This window comes from Tetrao urogallus (genome assembly GCF_951394365.1).
Source record: "Tetrao urogallus genome assembly, chromosome: 2".
NCBI classification, from domain to species: Eukaryota; Metazoa; Chordata; class Aves; order Galliformes; family Phasianidae; genus Tetrao; species Tetrao urogallus.
In genome coordinates, this window is record NC_136814.1 from 14,839,746 (window position 1) to 14,855,747 (window position 16,002).

The 16,002-nt window shown below is 43.9% G+C and overlaps 2 protein-coding genes across 2 annotated transcripts; both read left to right on the plus strand.

The window, feature by feature from the left end:
* Window positions 1-433: 433 nt before the first annotated feature.
* Window positions 434-7,038, plus strand: CCT4 (chaperonin containing TCP1 subunit 4; the record flags this gene model as incomplete). The annotated part of the gene is made up of 14 exons (XM_079550120.1): window positions 434-551; window positions 926-978; window positions 1,251-1,340; window positions 2,081-2,189; window positions 2,622-2,764; window positions 3,634-3,755; window positions 3,843-3,975; window positions 4,338-4,477; window positions 4,757-4,853; window positions 5,181-5,291; window positions 5,529-5,659; window positions 5,758-5,992; window positions 6,596-6,709; window positions 7,013-7,038. 14 exons carry the CDS (start codon window positions 434-436, stop codon window positions 7,025-7,027), a joined length of 1,611 nt encoding a protein of 536 aa, XP_079406246.1. The 3' UTR covers window positions 7,028-7,038.
* Window positions 7,039-7,489: 451 nt separating this feature from the next.
* Window positions 7,490-14,229, plus strand: FAM161A (FAM161 centrosomal protein A; the record flags this gene model as incomplete). The annotated part of the gene is made up of 8 exons (XM_079532794.1): window positions 7,490-7,534; window positions 7,595-7,900; window positions 8,384-8,634; window positions 9,053-10,234; window positions 10,666-10,833; window positions 12,007-12,106; window positions 13,031-13,173; window positions 13,749-14,229. The coding sequence occupies 8 exons, from the start codon at window positions 7,490-7,492 to the stop codon at window positions 14,227-14,229; spliced, it is 2,676 nt and encodes an 891-aa protein (XP_079388920.1).
* Between the last annotated feature and the right edge of the window lie 1,773 nt (window positions 14,230-16,002).

Consider the following 16,002-nt stretch of genomic DNA (forward strand, 5'->3'; position numbering starts at 1 on the left):
AGGCGATACTGATCCAGGCCAGGACTATCGCTATGGCACACCCTCTGCCCACGGCCTGGATACGTCTCTGCTCTTAGACTGCCTTCTTAGCCATCAGAAAAGGAACACAAAAAGACAAACACCAGCCACTCCCAGGCAACTCCACCACACAGCCAACTGCAGGGCAGCCAGGACCCCGCGCGGCCCGCTCTAGAAGCGCCAGAGCGCCTTTAGGTGTCCGCGCAACTCGCCTGCAGGGCGGGAATTCCTGGCTCCCAGCGCGACGGCGCGGCGCGGCCACCCATCGGCGTGACGTCACGCGCGGCGCCGGCCGGCAGGACCCGGGCGCGCCCAGCGGGTTGTGGCGGCGTCTTCTGGAAGGTTCGCGGCTCCGTGAGCGGGGTTCATCCGCCTCCATCTGCCGTCACCGGGCGTCTGTCGGCGGCGAGCGGCGATGCCGGAGAACGCGGGACCCAAAACCCACGGCGGCGCCGGGAATCGGGCCAAGGGCACGTACCAGGACCGGGACAAGCCCTCGCAGATCCGCTTCAGCAATATCTCCGCCGGCAAAGGTGAGGTGAGGGCCGGCGGGGCTCCGGCGCTGCGTGCGGGAGCGTTCCGGGCTGCTCCCGGGGCCGTGGCGCTCGGGGGAGAAAGCCGCGGGGTGGGGGCTGCGGGAGGCTGCGCTGGGCGGGCGGTGCGAGCCCTCGGCGGGTTACGGCACGAGCTGTTTGCTCCTGCCGCGGTAAAGCGGGAGGTTGTACCCGCTTCAGAGAAAAGCTGCGAAATGGGCGTGTTTTATTATTACCGTGTTGCTGCTGAGAATGACTCCATGGTGGTAAAACGGGGCGGGGGCTGCTTCGGAGTGGGAGACGCTGCTCAGAATCGAGTACGAGTGGCTGTAGCTCTTGAGATCAGCTTGTGAGTGCCTTTCTTCTCTTTCCAGCTGTCGCTGATGCTATCAGAACGAGCCTTGGACCAAAAGGAATGGATAAAATGGTAAACCTTTTACTGAACATATGAAGGCAGTGAGATTGCTGAAGAGACTGCAGTGTCTTATGTAAATCAAGTCAACGTGCTCTTTTGTCTTAAGCTGCTTTTCCAGACTTAAAATACTTCTTGTTTTTATGATCTAACGTTATTTGTAGTAAAGCGTACATTAAATACTTACCTAAGTTTTCCTGACAGGGTTATTTGTCACTGTCTGATACTGAACATCAAGATAAACGTTTGTAGTTCCAATCAGTGTTGTTTCTTTTTTTCCCTCTCAGATTCAGGATGCTAAAGGAGATGTGACAATCACTAACGATGGTGCTACTATCCTGAAACAAATGCAGGTTTTGCACCCTGCAGCCAAAATGGTAAAGTCTTCTTTCATTGCTTACACAGTGATACTTGTTGGAGGTTCATTTCTGGGACAAAAGAACATTGATTGTAATGTCTCGTGCGGATTCAATGAGTGTAACTCATTAGTGATAAAGCAAGAGACTTTCTGCTGAGTGCTGCAGTCCTACTCACATTGATTGTAAGATGTTAAAGAATTCCAGGTCTTTGTTTCTTACTGCTTAGGAATATTTTTTTCTGGATATGTGTGAAGATACAAAAGATTTTAGCCCAAATCCTCTATCTGAAAAAGAAAAGTTGGTGATGTCTCAAACCAGTAGGACAAAAGAGAGTCAAAGAATAAAATAAATGACATTATGGTCTGATGGCCCTAGGATACAATAGTCCAGTCTTGTGAGAAATTGAATGTAGCCCTCTTTGATTTGGTTGAGATGGAAATGAGCATTCTGGGACCCTTCTAAAGGAAAGGGGAAAGATTCACTTGTTAGATAGGTGAGATCAGCTCCCTCTTAGCTTGGGAGAAAAGCTGCTTGATTTCTGTGGCTTTTATTTTGTTGGAGGCTTTTGTTATCGCTTCAGCCAGCGGATGAGAAGCTGCAAATTAGAAAAGAGAAGTCCTGGTACTGTGGGTACTTTTGGTAGTGCTGTGTTCTTTACTACCTCTCTTTTTTCTTTTTTTTTTTTCTTTTTTTTGTAATTGTCAGAGTTTTCAGTTAAGTAGCATTATATTTAAACTCTTTTATAACTCATCATTTAGTTGGTAGAGCTGTCAAAAGCACAAGACATTGAAGCTGGGGATGGCACTACATCTGTTGTTGTCATTGCCGGAGCTCTTCTGGATGCCTGTTCCAGACTTCTTCAGAAAGGCAAGCATATTTATTTTACATATAAATATACATATGAGGCCTATTATACATGAAAGTCTTGGCTACAAAAGCTGGTAAGTACCACATACAGCTTTGTGTGTGTCACAAAGCTTAAAGCAGCTGTTAAATGAGAAGATAACATGAAAAGGTAACTTGAGGCTTTGCTCATGTCCCACTTCTGAATAAGATTCTTCGCTTTTATTTTGAGCTAATTGCAGCACCGTCAATACTGAAAATAGTAACTAAATGAGATGGTAAATGTTGCCTTATAAAAACTCACCCAGATTATACTTCTTATGGACAGAGAGTTAAGATGATAAACTAAACTTTAAGCGGGTGATTCTGTAGTTGAGTAATAAGACTGGTTTGGGGAGAGGGGGAAAGACCATTGGTTTGCAAGGATGACCTAACAACCTTCTGTATCATTCACAGGAATTCACCCCACCATCATTTCAGAGTCATTCCAGAAAGCTTTGGAGAAAGGTATTGAAGTATTGACCAACATGGCACAGCCAGTTGAACTGAGCGACAGGGAAACCCTGCTGAACAGTGCAACTACTTCACTGAACTCAAAGGTATGGCTGATGTGAACTTGATGCCTCCAGACAAGCTGACCCTTTCAGCTTTTCCCAGTTTGTGCTGCTGTTTACTTACTAAGAATCCTGCACATCTCAAATCTACTTGCTTTTGAGACAGTGGCTGCATTATGTTAAACTGACTTCTTAAAAAGCTATGGCTGATCAAGATTGAGTTGACACACTGAAGCTGTATTTCAGTTTGAAACAGTTGGTGATTCCAAACATTAACTGCCAAGTGTAAACTACATACACAAACTTAAGGTGAAAACAGTAACAGAAAGAACAGGTGGGATAGGGAGAGCTTTCACCAGCTTTTCATGTAGGCAGTTTTTAATTGTGAGACAGAAGTTCCTAAAGCAGCATCAAAAAGTGGAGATAAATTGTTTGTTTGTTTGAAGGTTTTGAAAGTTTGAACAAACTTTGATCCTGGAATGCCTGTGTTTCAGAGCTCTTGATTTTCCCTAGGGAGGCGATAGCTCTGAAACAAGCAGAAATTGTTCTCTTCTCCATAAAATTCCTTTGCACTGTACAATCTTTTCTTTACAATTGCGTTTTCATTCTGGCAGAACTCTCGACAGGATTATTTTAAGAGTTACAGAAATAAAGTCACATTTGTTTCCCAAAGTCCATGAGCTTATTTCTTTCCAGCAGTGAAGCTGCTGTTAATGTTTCCATGTAGAGGAAAGAAGATACCATGTTGAGGTACCTGGCTGATGGACAGGGAGGAAAAAGACAAAATTTTGTTTTTCTAAAATTATCAAGTCAAACTAAAATACAGTGAGAAACTCCTCCCTGTTGATGGTAAGTGTTAAATCACACATCACTGATTATTTTTTTTTCCTCCCTTCCATCATCAAATCTCTTAGGTTGTGTGTCAGTATTCCAGTTTACTTTCTCCCATGAGTGTGGATGCAGTGATGAAGGTGATTGACCCATCTACAGCGAGCAGCGTGGACCTCAGAGATATTAAAATTGTGAAGAAGTTGGGGTAAGAAACAATTTGCAATTATAGGCCTATGTGTTTATGGAATTTGCTTCCCAAAGTACTGGAGTTACGGATTGTTTTTGCTTGCAGAGGAACAATTGATGATTGTGAGCTGGTGGAAGGACTAGTCCTGACTCAGAAGGTGGCAAACACAGGTGTAACTAGAGTGGAAAAAGCCAAAATTGGCCTAATTCAGTTCTGCCTCTCTGCTCCAAAGACAGATGTAAGTTTAACTGGAACTAAAGTGGGAACTTTTGCTGTAATTCTTGGAAAATGTAAATGTAACGACAAAACACATATCTTGTTTAAGATATAGTAATGTCAGCTCAATTCCACAGCTATAGTGAAAGCCTGCTAGTAAAGAGCTCATATTACTCATAACTCTTAAATATAAAGAATTTGTAGTTGGCTTAAGAAAGAATAGTTCAGAAGTCCAGTACTTCTCATAAAACAGTTTCTGATAGTACATTTTACTGTAATCTGTTTGTACTTTAAATCACAGGCTGTTAAAGAACATACAGAACATATCCTGATGCTTGTAAAATGAGCAGTTGTTCATGATGCTTGATGTTTCTTTTTTAATAGATGGACAACCAAATTGTTGTTTCTGATTACGCTCAAATGGACAGAGTACTGCGTGAAGAGAGAGCTTACATTCTAAACTTAGTTAAGCAAATTAAGAAGGCTGGATGCAATGTGCTGCTGATTCAGAAGTCTATTCTGCGGTACGTCAGTGCTGGTTTGCTCACCTGCTGTGGTCATTTGGGGAACAGCTGGAATTGTTTGCAGTCCTGGAAAGTGGAAGTCAAACATCAGCAATTGCGTTGATGCAGAGTGACAGATTGTGTCTGTCACTCACAACCAATGCTAGTGCTGTCACAAATATATTTTGGATTTAATTATATCCCTGTGAGATAGACTGAAGAACTTGAGCATTACTGCTAATGCAGTTCACCCAGTTATTACAATAAGTTTGGACTGAGTACTCACCTCTTTGTTTTTAGGGATGCTCTTAGTGACCTCGCCCTACACTTTCTGAACAAAATGAAGATCATGGTGGTTAAAGACATAGAAAGAGAAGACATTGAGTTTATATGTAAGGTAAAGTGAATTACATAAATTTACTAAGTTTACTAAAGTAACAGTTGTGTATAAAACAACACCAAAACTGGAGTACCCAGCCAGTGCCAGTTTTTTCACACTTCAACAACTCTCACATTCTGAATGTAGTGTAAAGGCAGACAAGATGTTTTACTGAAAGATGCTCCAGTTCTGTTGAGCTGTCCCACTTTTGGAAAGAGAAGGGGTGGATGTAAGAGCAGCAGTTGTTACTGAGTTTTACTGAGGTACAACTGTAGAGCATGCCTGCTGACACTGCAGTTCAGATTAAGTGTACTTAGATTTCTTTTTCTACTGTTACTTTTCCAGACCATTGGAACTAAGCCTGTTGCTCATATTGACCAGTTTACTCCTGACATGCTGGGCTCTGCTGAGCTGGCAGAAGAAGTCAACTTGAACGGTTCTGGAAAACTAATAAAGGTGAGTGAGCGACAGATTAATTCCTTCTTAACCCTTGCCAATTCTTTTAATAACAACTGCTAACTTAAAAGTAAGAACATAAGTACTAAGAGGCCTTAAAGTACCTGCTTGTCATCCCTGCCTAGCCTCTGGCTTGCGAAGCATGGTGGTTTTGCTCTGCAGACCTCAGTACTGTTACTGAAGTCGCACAGCAGATGAAGGCTTTTCTCTCATTTCTGTTGCTTGGCTCTGTTCTAGATTACGGGCTGTACAAACCCTGGAAAAACAGTGACCATTGTGGTACGCGGATCCAACAAACTTGTTCTAGAAGAAGCTGAGCGCTCAATTCACGATGCCCTGTGTGTCATTAGATGCTTAGTTAAGAAAAGGTAACGTGTTCATTTGGCTGGAATAATTTAGTATGTTAATGTGGAAAGCTCTTTCGTGCTTACGTACCTTGAGAGTTGACTTCAGTTTCTGTCTCCAGAGCTTTAATTGCAGGAGGTGGAGCACCAGAGATAGAGCTGGCACTGCGCCTCAATGAGTACGCCCGCACGTTGAGGGGCATGGACTCGTACTGCGTGCGTGCCTATGGGGATGCACTGGAAGTCATACCATCTACACTGGCTGAAAACGCAGGTCTCAATCCTATCTCAACAGTAACAGAGCTGAGGAACAGACACGCTCAAGGAGAGAAAACAGCTGGCATTAATGTCAGAAAGGTAATGAGGAAGCTGAATATAGAACTCCATAGCTTAAATAAATAGGGTATTAAAAGGAAAACATCCTGCCTAAGTCTAAAATGCAGAGAACAAAATTCTTACTAGAACTGGTGTTGAGAGAAATAACAGCTTGCTGTCTGAGCCTGCAGCAGCTTATCCTGAGTACTGGTAATAGCAGATTCTTCTGCATCCATGGCATTCAAGTACCTACAGGTATCTCTTCAAAAGCATTTTTCCAGCTGAAGTCTTTCACAGTGAACTTACAGACAACAAGTCTGGTTAGAAGGGTCGTGGGGTAGTGTCTGCAGGGGAAGGTGCTCACACATCAGGAGTAGCACAGTGGGATAGCTTTGTGTTTGTGCATTGTCACTACATTTGAACTGATAACAGCTATGGGTGGTTTTTCTCTTGGCTCATTTTGAGTGGATATCTCAAATACTCAGCAGCAGCAGACCTTTACAGTAATATTCCTGTTAGGAACCAAGGAGCGCAGACTAGTTGGTAGTCTAGCTTAGCACAACATCACTTTCAGGATTCTGTTAAAAGCTGTTAAATGTAGTTGCAGGCTCAATTGCACAAAGTGAAAGCAGCTTTCTGTTGCAGGGTGGCATCTCCAACATCCTGGAGGAATTGGTAGTCCAGCCACTGCTTGTGTCTGTGAGTGCACTGACTCTGGCAACAGAAACTGTGCGCAGTATTCTTAAGATTGATGATGTGGTGAGTAGTGTTGGTGTTTATTTTTAATAAATGCAAGAATATGTGGAAACACAGATTACGTGATCACCTATTTCATTCTATTTCCTCCTTACTTTACATGCTATTTATACCATTTGGTTCTCTCATAAGGGCTTAGGAGAAAGTGAAGCTGCTGTTGGTATAAAGCAGTACTTTAAAGCAAGATGTTACAGTGACTAACAATTACTTTTTTGCTTATATATTTAATGTACTTGTGTTGGTGTATTTAATGTGCTTGTATATTTAATGTGTGGACCTCTTACGTGTGTTGTTGTGCTCTTGCAGGTGAACACGCGGTAAGCTGAATCAAGGAAGCTGGGACTGTGGTCTGGAGCTCCTCAGCTGTAGTCTGAGCTGCAGCTTCCTCACCAAAAGCGCCTGTGTGAATTGTCTTAAAAAGTCCACAAGGCTCATGTACTTTTGTCACGTTAATTTAATACAGTTCCTGGTTTCAAAAAGGAAATGCAGTTTATCAATAAACAGGCACTAGTCTACTTGAGTCTTTGTTTTATGATTCACTAGAAAGTAGATCAACTTCTGTAGTTTGAATTACACTAGCATTTAGATTAGCATTCCATATCACTGACAATTCATACAGCAGCTTACTACAGCCATGCTCCATCTTTCATAATTCCTCAGCCCCCAGCTGTTAGCTGATCTGGGCTTTCCTTCCAGTTACAGTGTGTTCATCCCCCCCTTCAGGCCCTGGCCCGGCCCTGCCCGCTCCCCTCCAGCTGTTTCGTTCCACGTGCACGCCAGCCCATGGCGCTATCCGGGCCCAGTGCTCAGCGATGCCTCCTCGGAGAGGTGGCAGACCACTCCCGACCCCAGTGTACCCGTACTCATTAATCCCCCGTTCATCTCGAGCACAAACGCTTTAGAAAGGGAGGTGACCGACGGGCGGAACCAGCCGCGTCCCTTCTCACCGCCACCGCCCCCTCCTCCAGCGTGCTGCGGTACCGGGCCCTGAGGTTCCGGGCCGAGCGGCCCCGCCTCTCCCCGCCCGACGCGGTCCGGCCCCGCCTCTCCACCCTCCGCCGGCGGCAGCGCGCGGCCATGGAGGCTCCGCACGGCGCGGGGCCGTTGCCCACCGCCCGCCTCCGCGCTGCCGTGCAGCCGCACTGCCGGCCGCCCTCTGCCCGATCCCAGCGGGGGTCGCCGCACGGCGCACAGGTACGGAGGGAGCGGCGGGACCGGGCCGGGCGGGTTGCGGAGCAGATGGGCCGGCCGCAGAGCCGTAAGGAGCTTACGCAGAGCAGCTAAGGGCTTCACTTTACAGTGGCTATGGAAACGGGCGGCGGAGAACCGTGGCGGAGGGGGGGCGGTTTAGGCTGTTCTACAGCTGCGTTCTAAGCAAGATCAGGTTTTTTTCCTTCCAAAAAATCCTTTTGGATCTTATTTCCCGATACAAGCATAAGGGCTTACAGGGAAAAACTTTTGTTATTTAACTCCCTTTAAACAGCAGTCTCAAGCCATAAATCACTGTGCAGGAAGACTGTTCCATGCAATGTGCATTACAGCCTGCACATAGGTAATAGGTATGAAATTCAGCGGTAGTGTTTCATTCATGAGACAATTAAATGAAGCAGCGCTAAAAACCTCATTCCCCTTTCCTCTGAGTCAGAAAGCTTGACACTAATCCCTCCTCTGTCCTAGGGGGAGCTGGGTGCAGAGCCGGGCCCTGGCAGCGAGCAGCCCCTCACCCCAGGCTGTGACACACAGACGGGCTGCTCCAAGCTGGGCAGCTCAAACCAGGAGTATTACCTGAAACTGGAAGAGTTGAAGAATGCCCACTTGGAGACAATGGCAAAATTAGAAAGCATGTATCGGAACAAGCTGTATTTACAAGGAGTACAGCCCTTGGAGAGGAACAATGCTAACAGTGCTACTTCCAAGGTCTGCTGTAGGTAAGTTTTGCGGTACCTTTGGTCTGGAGGATCTTTGCAGACAGCGGTAGGCAGGGATGTACTGCAGCTGGGAACTGCTGCTCTCCCCCTTTCCTGTAAATAGATAATTACAAAAAAGTTCCTTCAGTTTTAATAATGCTTATTCACCTTGCTAGTATGCTGTCAGACTAACAAGCGTGCAAACCTCAGAAATATGGTCAGTGTGTTCAGTAGAGCACAGTGCCTTGCCTTGTTCTCAGCCTGGATTTCCTTTGTAACTGTGATCTGGTGTCTGCACCATCTGGTGTCTTCTCCTCTTACCCTCCAAGTGCTCTTCATCTTTCTCCCTCTAGTGAGGGCATTGAAAATAGATTACTGCCTTTGAATCAATCTTGGAATGGATTCAAGCCTACTTCTCTTTTTCCCCCCCTTTCTAAAGGCCAACCTGGGAGAAGAGTGCATATCAGCCTCTAAATTTGCCCAGATCCTTCTCTGACTCCAGCATAAGCGATCCCTTAGGCTCGGCTGTGTCTGGTGGGTCCGACAGAGAACTATCATCTGAGGACAGCTGTAGTGAAACCGGATCATTACTATTTGCTAAGGAACGGATTGCAAGGATGTGGGATGGCTTCTCAGTGGATGACTACCTTCCTCCCAGGAAGCACAGCCTGCCCATTGCAGCAGCTTCCAGGACAGCACGGAAGCAGAAGGCATGGTCACCAAAAATCACTGTGCCCAAGCCCTTCCAGATGACAATTAGAGAAGCCAGAAAAAAAGAACAGAATGTCAAATCCAAGTCACAGATTGAAATGGAAAATAACCTACTGAAGAAGCAGCTGGAGGAAGAAGCAGAGTGTCAGAAAAAGTTCCGAGCCACTCCAGTGCCCGCTGCAGTCTTCCTGCCACTCTACCATGAAATTGTGCAAAGGAATGAGGAGCGCAGGAAGTCTGTGAAGGAGAGGAGCAAACTCAGGCTCTTGGCTTCTCAGAAGCCATTTAAGTTCATTGAAAGAGAGAAGCAAAGGGATGAAATTAGAAAAATGCAATTAAGAGACCTTTCCACACCTGAAAAGAAAACAAAACCATTCAAAGCAAAACCAGTTCCCAGATATGTTTATAGCCCATCGGTTAGAGACAAGCTACAGGAGGAAGAGCTCTACAGAGAAATCCGGATTAGAATGAGGGCTGAGGAGCTGCTGCGAAATGCATCTCTGCCCACCAGCAGGCTGGCTCCCAAGGATGTCAACAAGAAGAAGAAACACAAGTGTGCCGATCCAAAGGAAATGGAGCACAAACCCAAGATCCAACCCAGAGTTCCAGATTTTGACCGACTACACCAGAAGTTTCAGAAACGGCTCCGGCAGAAGCAGCAGGTGAAACACCTCACAGTCTGCGAGCCGTTCCATCTCCGCACTCCGTACATTGCCTCGAACAAGGGGAAGGTTTTGAGAGACATTCAAGAGGATGAAGAAAGGCTAAAAGAAACACGCTGGCCATACGCCTCTCCAAGGCGCAAACCCCAAACCAGACAGTCAAGTGCAAATTCACCTCTCTTGGGATCTGGAGAATCCAAGTCGCCAAGAGTCACACAAGCCTCACAACGAAGGCTGCAGGCCCTAAGGTGACTGCTGCAGTGATATTCTGTGTTCTAGAAATACCTAGAGAGAATTCTTTTGTCCTTCTACAGGTGTAGTTAATTCTTTCATGCGGTGAATATGGGACTTAATATATTCAGTTGTATACTATCCTTAAGTCCTTAGACTAAATGCAGGACTTTACTGATGGATTTTCCTAGAAGCAGTAATGCACATTTCTGCACACATCCATAGGAAAGGGAGAAATGGACGCAGTTTCTCAGGTTATGTCCCAATCCCTTACAATGGCACATATTACCCATTTATACCAATGCCATTTTCATCCCCCCTCCCTGTTCCTCCATTTTTTTTTTTTTTTTTTTTTTTTTTTTAATTCCAATTTCCTTTGCCAAAGCTTCCTTTGAAACCTTGTGCTTGATTTCAAACAAATTCAGCCTTAGTTTATTTTTCCACCCAGGAATTCACATGAGGAAAAGAGAAGGCTGGAAGAACAACAGAAAAGAAACAGAACAAAGCAGAAACAAAGAACAAAAAAACTGCAGAAAATTGTAATGACTCGGGCTGAGGCCAATGACCCCCATCAGAGCCTCGCTCAGGTCTCTGAATCCAAACTAAAGGCATTCAGGTATTTCATTGCATTCCCTGAATCCTGAACCTCTCTGGCTTCATTGTATGTTAAGCATACAATGTTAAAGAAAAAAAAAACAGAGTCTGAGCTTATATAGTTACATCCCTGATACACTGCACGAACAGGTAGTTACAAATAAGTGTGGCCAAATCTCAGCTGGGAATCGTTGCCCATTCTAACACCTCTCAGTACATGATTCCCTGCTCCATGTGTGGAACACAAACACTAAATTGACAAATGAACTGAAGAAGAAAATAAGATTAAAAAACAGCACAGAAGGAGGATAGAGGAATTACCAAACATCTTTGCAGGGTGAGACTAGCAGGTGTTGGTATGGCTTCGCACAACTTTCTTCTTCCACAGAATCATTTGAGATGGATTTAAGTTCATTCAAGAGCAAACCTCACATCACAGTATCTGATCAGATTTTAGGAACATAGTAAAACACTTGCAATTAATTATTCTCTGCATATAGTATTACACTATTACAAAGCACAACTACTTCCCTAGTGCTGATGGTTTAAGGATGGCATAAGTGCTCAACTTGACAATGCTTACTGCAGCACAGGCTGGGTAATGAGGTACATGAACGTAAGGGCTCTTCTGAGAGAACAAACAAATAATAGTGAAGTTCACTCCCTCAGAATGGTGAGTGGCCTGCCATAATGCACAGCCCTACTGTAGAAACTCAGACAATGTGGGAAGAAGTGGGGAAGGCAGAAATGTGAAAATTAAGAACGTAAGTTAAGAAACTAAACTCAGGCAGCCCCTGTTGGCTTCACTGGGCAGGACAACTTCAGAAATAGCTTTGTCCATCAGTATTCCAAGCAAGCTAATGTTCTGGTGGTGAGGGCCTGGCACAGCTGCCCATACATCTGCCCATACACACCCTGGAGGTGCTCAAGGCCAGGTTGAATGGGGCCCCAAGCAGCCTGAGCTGGGGGAAACAGCCCTGCCCATGGCTGGGGCTGGGTGGGCTTTCAGGCACCTTCCAAATCATTCTATCATTCCATAAAAATGAGACAGTAAACCTAATTCCACCATAAGATAATATATCTTATGTATTTTTAACCAGGACCATACTTGTCATGAGCAATTCAACTTTTCGCTGTAAGAAAGTACTTCTTGTACTATAGACAACTGATTTCTGTTGTACTGTGTTTACTTTAGGAACTCTTCAAAGCAGAGAATGCAGGAGTATTGGCAAGAGTTGCAAGAAATGGAAGAAAGAGTAAAGCAAAGGCCATTGCTCTTGGAAAGAGTAACTCAGGTTATCTTGTTTGTTTCTTAATCTCATCTCCAATTACTGTATAGGGAACTTTTAGTCAAACGCTGTTAGAAGTTATTTGACGTTATTTAGGCTAGTATTTGTCCATTTTAATTTCTACTGCTCCATCTCCCCATAAATTACTTCTCTGTGTCTAAGCATTCATGGCATGTTTGCACAGGGAAATCAGATGTTTAAGACATCCTCTGGTTCAATTATAATACATACACATAGCACTGAGTCAAACAAATTTACAGCAAAAATGAGAGGTTTAAACTGGGAGAAAAACTAGAAGAACTCAAGCATTCCTCATGACTGCTATAAAGTTGAGACAGAATTTTCATCTCTGTGTCTCCCTGACTGCTTTTGGAATAGAGAGGCAGCAGGACATAGATGGCCCATTCCTCCCAGTTCTCTCATCCCTTCTGGGTGGGTTTCTTGGCCCACTGCAGGGCAGGAGCACGCATGAAGGCTGGAGGGCAAGGCCTCCTCACCCAGCTGTTACTCGGAGGAGCAGAGCTTACCGCTCAGCTTCACAGAGAGATTCAGATTCATGCAGTGCGTCAAACAGTGCTGTAAGAGAGTAAATCAATGTCATGTTTCAGAGCAGCAGCTCCCACGGAGAGAAACAGCCCTAGGAAGAACACAGTTGATGTTTCAGGTCTGCATCTTCCCCCCGCTCCCTCAATAGCAGTATACAGTATCCGCAGATCTTTGTTACCAGTGGATGTAGGGAGCAAACTGTATTTGAACCAGTACAGAAAAGGGAGGAAGATCTGCTATAAAATTCTCAAGTAGTTTTGCCATTCTTAGATGCAGTGAATAATTTAACTTCTCACATGCAAATAATGAAACAGTATTAATACAAGCAAAAGTATCTGAAGATAGGCATTTAGCTCATACTTAACCCTTGTGTTTTTCCTACAGACTAATGCCAGAATAGCTGCAGAAAAATATTATTCTAACAGACTGAGAGCTCTGGGGGTATGCCCAGACTTTGTTTCAAAGAAAGGACAAACAACTAACTTGCTAGAGTGCTACACTGCTGAAGATTTTGATGCCAAAGAAAGGTAGAGATCACAGAAGGTTTTTGGTTTTGCCACTGCATACCTAGTAATTAGAGCCATTTTTAATGCTGAGAAAGTTATTTGCATTATTCCCAAGTAAATATTTTAATGTGTGTGCTTAGCTTTCCCGCACTGTTTTTTCCTGAATTAACTATTGTTTCGTAAGTCAGAGAAGAGCACTGGATATGTTATACACCATGCACTTCAAAGAACAATTAAGAGTAACATTTTTAATTTGTTCCCTTAACCAAGATTTCAGGAAGGTTGCTAAGAAATCATTTCATTCTGCATTACCTTTTTTTTTTTTTTTTTTTTTTTTTTTATAATACAAGCCTTAAAAAATACTTCTCAATATCCATTTGGTATTATGATAGGAAGGAAATGGAAAAAAATATATATATATGCAGTACGGTTACTTTCTATCATAAAAGCAGAGTCCAGTGTTCCCTCTTTCCCAGTTTTACCTCAGCCAAGACTGCCAGGATTGGCCGTAGGTTACCTGAGCACGTAAGTCTTTTAAAACCTACTGGAAAACATTCCACCTGAGAATAAAAATCATATACAAATTGTTTTTACAGAGCCATCAAGGGTATAGTGGAAGAAAGGGAATTATTTGAGGAAGCAGACAGCATCAGTCCTCAATCTGAGCAATCCTTTGAGGAAGAGAAGAGAACAGGCATCAGAACCCCCAGCTGGGATGCTGAATCCGCTGAGAGGGAGGAAGAGGAAGAGACACAAGCCAGCCCTCAAGTTCAGCAACCTCATTGTGCAGAGGAGACCAGGTCCAGCCCCACCTCCAACCAGCACTGTGAAGAAGAGCAGAAAGAGGAAGAGGAGGAGAAGGAAGCAAAGGCAGGCGTTCTGCTTGGACATTCCCTAGAGGAAGAGAATGAAGAGGAGGAGGATGGGTCAAGACCCAGCTCTCAGTCTGATCAGTCCCATGAGCAGCAAGAGGAGAGTCAGTCTGACCCTGAAGCTGAGGGTGCTTTCCAATATGAGGATGAGGAATATGAAAGTGATGATTCTGAAGAGAAGCCCAATGATGACGAGGCTGACTGAAGGGAAGGCAGATAGATTCCACAGCACCAGGCTGCCCTATTTCATTGCTGGCATTGAAATAGACACCAAAACCATGTCTTTTTGCTACCAATATTAAAAACTGTGAATTTAAAACTCTTAGCTTAACAGTCTTTCCAGCACAGAAGCTGTGTTGATTTTCCAATATGAAAGATTAAGTTATTCATTGCTACCAAGAAAAAAAAAAATCAGGTATTTTACATTCCTCTTCTTTATTCTGGACTTCAGTGACACTCATGCACTTCTGTTCCTAAAATGAACAGCAACCAGCGTTTAAAAATGCCTTGTGTGCTGTGTTGTTAAGTACTGAGGTCTCAGCACATCCAGGAGTAACTTGCTCTTGCCTCCCAGTTTCAAACACTGGGGCCCTTTCAGGTTCTGTTCCTGCAGTATCGTCAAGGATGGCAATGAAGCAACAAGGGTTTGTTGTGCAAGACCTCAGGTTGTGTTTAGTAGAGCAGCTACAAGAAAGACACCCGCAGTCAGACAAAATGGCCAAGTTCACCTGTTTGGCTCCTCCCTCCTGTTCACTCCCACCAGCAAGCTGGATTGGCTCAGCAATAGTCCAGGAGAGCACCAGGGTCAGAAAAGTAGGAGGTGACTGCTTTTGGAAGAAACAAACTGTTACGTGGGTCACTGTGAATGTTTTGTGCACCTAATACAGGAATAATATTACTGTTAGTGAAGGCTTGGCATGTAGAGGAGAAAAAAATGCACTAGAATATATTGAGAACCATCATTTTTAGTTTTCACTGAGCTCTAACAATGACAGACAAGTGGGGTAGAATAAAGTCAGTAGAATATCTTGAGGAAAAAAAAAGCATCATTCTGCAGATTGCTACCCAACCGAGATAGGAAGTTGTGCTCTTTCACCCGTTTTGATCCGAAGAGCTCTTTTGCAATCATGTAAATCTACCATTAACATAACAAGTGCTGACATTAACCTTCACACCTCCTTGTAGAGACAGTCAAGGGATACTGTGAAAAGAGAGCCTTATAACTTCACATAAACTCATACCCCTACTCAGGGCTTCAGGTACTACTCCACAAAGAACACAGACTGGTTTGTTTCTGCCCTTGCTATTTATATCCCCAGTAGCTTCTCCTGCTCTTAGAGAGCTTTCCTGCTAACCTGTCATAGGCAATGTTAGGAGAGAAAACAACAAAACTTCCATAACAAACAGTAGAGAGCAGAGCAGAGCATAACGTGGCATCACACAGGCTGTAAATAGCGAGCACAGTATTTGTTGAAGTGATCACACCTGCACAAGCAGCTGCAACAGCCAAGAGTATACATTTGGTGTTTCTGCGTTTGCTCTACTCAGGTTTCCTTCCACACTGTACCTGTTATTATTTATTCCTCCTGACTTTGAGAATCTGTGTCTCACTGTTTAGATTTTAATTTATTTTTCACGTGTGGCATAACTAATACAAATTTGAACCTGTTGTTTTGTTGTCGTTTTTTTGTTGGTTTTTTTGTTTTTTTTTTTAACTCAAAATCTCCATCCCACATCTCTCTTACTAAAATATTAATCACTGCTTCACAATGAAAATCATAGTTTACAATCTTGACAACCCACAATACAAATGAGGTTTGTTTGCTTGTGGAAGTCATTAGACTTTAGTTCTTGAAAGTCGTACAATAAGTTACTGAGTCAGGTATTACTGACACACAATCACACATTACTGCTGCAGTTTTTACTGAACCAGTTTTTGAGTTGTCTTGAAAGAAGGCAGAAAAGCTTTAGATTGTGT